This window comes from Capra hircus, chromosome 1 (genome assembly GCF_001704415.2).
Source record: "Capra hircus breed San Clemente chromosome 1, ASM170441v1, whole genome shotgun sequence".
Lineage (NCBI taxonomy): Eukaryota > Metazoa > Chordata > Mammalia > Artiodactyla > Bovidae > Capra > Capra hircus.
Genome location: NC_030808.1, coordinates 73,097,116 through 73,100,959, shown reverse-complemented (window position 1 = coordinate 73,100,959; position 3,844 = coordinate 73,097,116). Strand labels below are relative to the sequence as shown.

The 3,844-nt window shown below is 53.1% G+C and overlaps 1 protein-coding gene across 1 annotated transcript; it reads left to right on the top strand.

The window, feature by feature from the left end:
• HES1 (hes family bHLH transcription factor 1) lies at window positions 209-2,725 on the top strand. Its single transcript, XM_018046555.1, has 4 exons — window positions 209-573; window positions 714-809; window positions 1,039-1,126; window positions 1,795-2,725. Exons 1-4 carry the CDS (start codon window positions 466-468, stop codon window positions 2,343-2,345), a joined length of 843 nt encoding a protein of 280 aa, XP_017902044.1. The 5' UTR covers window positions 209-465; the 3' UTR covers window positions 2,346-2,725.

The following is a 3,844-nucleotide window of genomic DNA, read 5'->3' as shown; positions in this document are numbered from 1 at the left end:
CCTTTTGATTGACGTTGTAGCCTCTGGTGCCCCGGGCTCAGGCGCGCGCCATTGGCCGCCAGGCCTTGTGCCTGGCGGCCAATGGGGGGGCGCGGTCCACGAGCGGTGCCGCGTGTCTCCTCCTCCCATTGGCTGAAAGTTACTGTGGGAAAGAAAGTTTGGGAAGTTTCACACGAGCCGTTCGCGTGCAGTCCCAGATATATATAGAGGCCGCCAGGGCCTGGGGATCACACAGGATCCGGAGCTGGTGCTGATAACAGCGGAATCCCCCGTCTACCTCTCTCCTTGGTCCTGGAATTGCGCTACCGATCACCAAGTAGCCATAAGATATTATAATAAACCCTCAGCACTTGCTCAGTAGTTTTGAGAAAGTATAAAGTAAAAGGGACATAAGCAAGACAATTTTTTTGTGTGTGAAGAACTCCAAAAATAAAATTCTCTAGGGATTAAAAAAAGAAAAAGAAAATGCCAGCTGATATAATGGAGAAAAACTCCTCGTCCCCGGTGGCTGCTACCCCAGCCAGTGTCAACACGACACCGGATAAACCAAAGACAGCATCTGAGCACAGAAAGGTAAGGGCAGTACCTGTATTTCCCTGCACCCCCAGGAAATTAAGTCGGGGTTGGGGGCTCTTTTCTCCCTTAAAATCGCGGGGAGAAATGGCAGGTCCCATGGGAACTCAAGCGCTCTTTTTTAAAAATTTTCTTTACAGTCATCAAAACCTATCATGGAGAAAAGACGAAGAGCAAGAATAAATGAAAGTCTGAGCCAGCTAAAAACACTGATTTTGGATGCTCTTAAAAAAGATGTAAGTGGGTAATTCTTTTTTTCTCTCTCTCCCAGGTATTAAGAATGAAATCCCCTTGCCTGCGGGGTCTTCCCTGCCTGCACTGCATTCTCAGAGGCGGGAGAGCTGGGCCCCTCTAGCCGAGGTCTAGGGCTGTCGCCGCCGTGGCCAGGGGGAGGGACGGACCCCCACCATTCCGAAACCTCTGGCGAGGCTCTCACTTTCCTCCTTTGCCTCCTCTTCTGTGCAGAGTTCGCGGCATTCCAAGCTGGAGAAGGCGGACATTCTGGAAATGACAGTGAAACACCTCCGGAACCTGCAGCGGGCACAGATGACGGGTGAGAGCGGCTCGCCGCGTCCCCCTCTGCGGGCGTCTCTCTCGCCCCGCGGTGATTTCTTCCAGACTTCCGCCCGTGGTTGTGAGAGGCATTCAGCTACATTTTACTGCCTTGGCTCACTCTTGCGTTCCCACGGTCTGGGGCTTATTTATAGCCACAACTCCAAGTTGTTACTGTTCCGGAAAGGGAGGGAGAGAGGTTGTAGTGGCGAGGGCGGCGGGCGGCGGGCGGCTTGGCAGTGGGGGAAGCGGATGGGGGAGTGAAAGGATTTAGAACCGTGGTGGTTTTTAAGCTGCGTGGAGCTTGGGGGTCATCTAGTTTAGCACGCCCTCCTCGCCCGCTACATAAGGGGAAATAAGGCTCGGATGGTGCAGAAGAGGGGGAAGGGCACTATCCAAGGTCACATCGCGCGGGGGTGGGGAGGAGGCAAATTTGAGGCTTCAGATCGGGTTAAATGAAGCGACAGGGAATGGAGAGGGAGTGTATCGGGGTCGGTCGCCAAGCTAGTGTGGCGAGGTGGAGGGTTTTTCTAAACCCAGCCGGCTACCCAGAGGCAGTTCCGCGGGCGGGTGGTCAGGGAGGCGCGCCGCGAGGACCTCCCAGGGCGGAGGCGGTGGCTTCGGGGCCAGGGCCGTTCGGTGACCCATCCGTCTCCTTCTGGCCCGCAGCCGCGCTAAGCACAGACCCGAGCGTGCTGGGGAAGTACCGCGCCGGCTTCAGCGAGTGCATGAACGAGGTGACCCGCTTCCTGTCCACGTGTGAGGGCGTTAACACCGAGGTGCGCACCCGACTCCTCGGCCACCTGGCCAACTGCATGACCCAGATCAACGCCATGACCTACCCAGGGCAGCCGCACCCCGCCTTGCAGGCGCCGCCGCCGCCCCCGCCAGGACCTGGCGGCCCGCAGCACGCGCCGTTCGCGCCGCCGCCGCCGCTCGTGCCGATCCCCGGGGGTGCGGCGCCCCCTCCCGGCGGCGCGCCCTGCAAGCTGGGCAGCCCTGCTGGAGAGGCGGCTAAGGTGTTCGGCGGCTTCCAGGTGGTGCCGGCTCCCGACGGCCAGTTTGCCTTCCTCATACCTAATGGGGCCTTCGCTCACAGCGGCCCAGTCATCCCAGTCTACACCAGCAACAGCGGGACCTCGGTGGGCCCCAACGCAGTGTCACCTTCCAGCGGCCCCTCTCTCACGGCAGACTCCATGTGGAGACCGTGGCGGAACTGAGGGGCTCAGGCCATCCCTCCCCCTAAATTCCCCAAACCATCTCTCTTCCCTCGGGACGATAAACAGGAACTTGGACCATGAGAGAGAAGGGAGGACTTTTGAGATTAAGTGGTTACTTTTTTTTTTTTTTAATTTCTAAAGTTACTTTTTTGTAGAGAGCTGTATTAAGTGACTGACTATGCACTATATTTGTATATATTTTATATGTTCATATTGGATTGCGCCTTTGTATGATAAAAGTTCAGATGACATTTCGTTTTTTACACGAGATTTCTTTTTTATGTGATGCCAAAGATGTTTGAAAATGCTCTTAAAATATCTTCCTTTTGGGAAGTTTATTTGAGAAAATATAATAAAAGTAAAAAGAGTGAAGGCTCTTATGTCTTAGAATTATTTCAGAATATGTAAAAATGAAGGTCTTGGCAGAATTTGAATTACACATAATCTGAGAATTCAGGAATTGGTTCCTTTTGTTATTAAAAGAACATTTTAAAAACCCATTAAGCCTTTTACCATGGCTCCTTGAGCTAAATTCCATTTAATTTGTGAGAACCCATCTGTTATGGCTTCCTTGATCAATTTGTGGTCAGTCTCTTAAAAGATTTCAAAACCCTTTTTAGTTGCAGGTGGGTAAAGTCATTCAGTCCTGGTTCTCATACTGGCTCCTTCTGAGGAAGATGGAAGGGGGCTGAGTTCATGAAGTTAATCAATCCAGTACTTGGTGCCCGCCACACATTTAAGGGTGGCTCCTGCAGCACTAGTGCCCTAGAGCATCTCACCAGCATCCGAGTAAAAACAGTCTTCATAGCTGCAGCTCCAGCCTTCAAGTGTTGGAGTCTTTCTCTAATTAAAGTCAATCCTTGCAGCTAGACATTTTCTGTACCAGCACCTAAAAGTTTGAAATGCCTCTCTGCACCCTCTTCAAGCAAGCTGAGAAGGTCAACAGATTCCTTCTGCCAAGGAACAGCTAGTTAGACTCCCAAGTGGAGCCCCAGTCCAGATGATTAACACCAGACATATGTTTTTGATAAGTTTCTGTGCTTGGCTCTAATAGAGAAAGCATGTGGAGGCCGTCCTGGCAAGCACACAGGCCATCTTCCCCTTTTAATACAAACAGCAAGCGACCCCTTTGCTTGGTCATGCCCCATTTCCAGGCAAGATGTGGGCTCCAGATAGAAGCAAAAGGGTTGTCTCGGGTTTCAGCTCACATAACCCTCCTTAACAAGTCCTAACTCAAAGCGGACAGCTTTAAACTGTGCCAGGATCTGCAGGGAATTTCTTCCAAATCCCATCACAAAGGCTTGTCAGATTTTGTCAGATTTGGCCAGGTGTTTGACTGCATCCAGGTGTTGGGGAAATGAAAACCACGAGCCCTGCGAGACCAGACACATCAGCCGCGCTGTGGGTCTGGCGGGCGCGCCCTCCTCCCGCACCGCCGGCCAGTCGTCCTCCCGGCCCGGCCCCTCCCGCCAGCCTCCTCTCACCGCCCCCACCCCCCC

Coding starts and splice junctions, on each gene's coding strand:
- HES1 (XM_018046555.1), top strand. CDS start 466: ATGCCAGCTGATATAATGGAGAAAAACTCCTCGTCCCCGGTGGCTGCT. Junction 574..713: donor CAGCATCTGAGCACAGAAAG/GTAAGGGCAGTA, acceptor TTTTCTTTACAG/TCATCAAAACCTATCATGGA. Junction 810..1,038: donor TGGATGCTCTTAAAAAAGAT/GTAAGTGGGTAA, acceptor TCTTCTGTGCAG/AGTTCGCGGCATTCCAAGCT.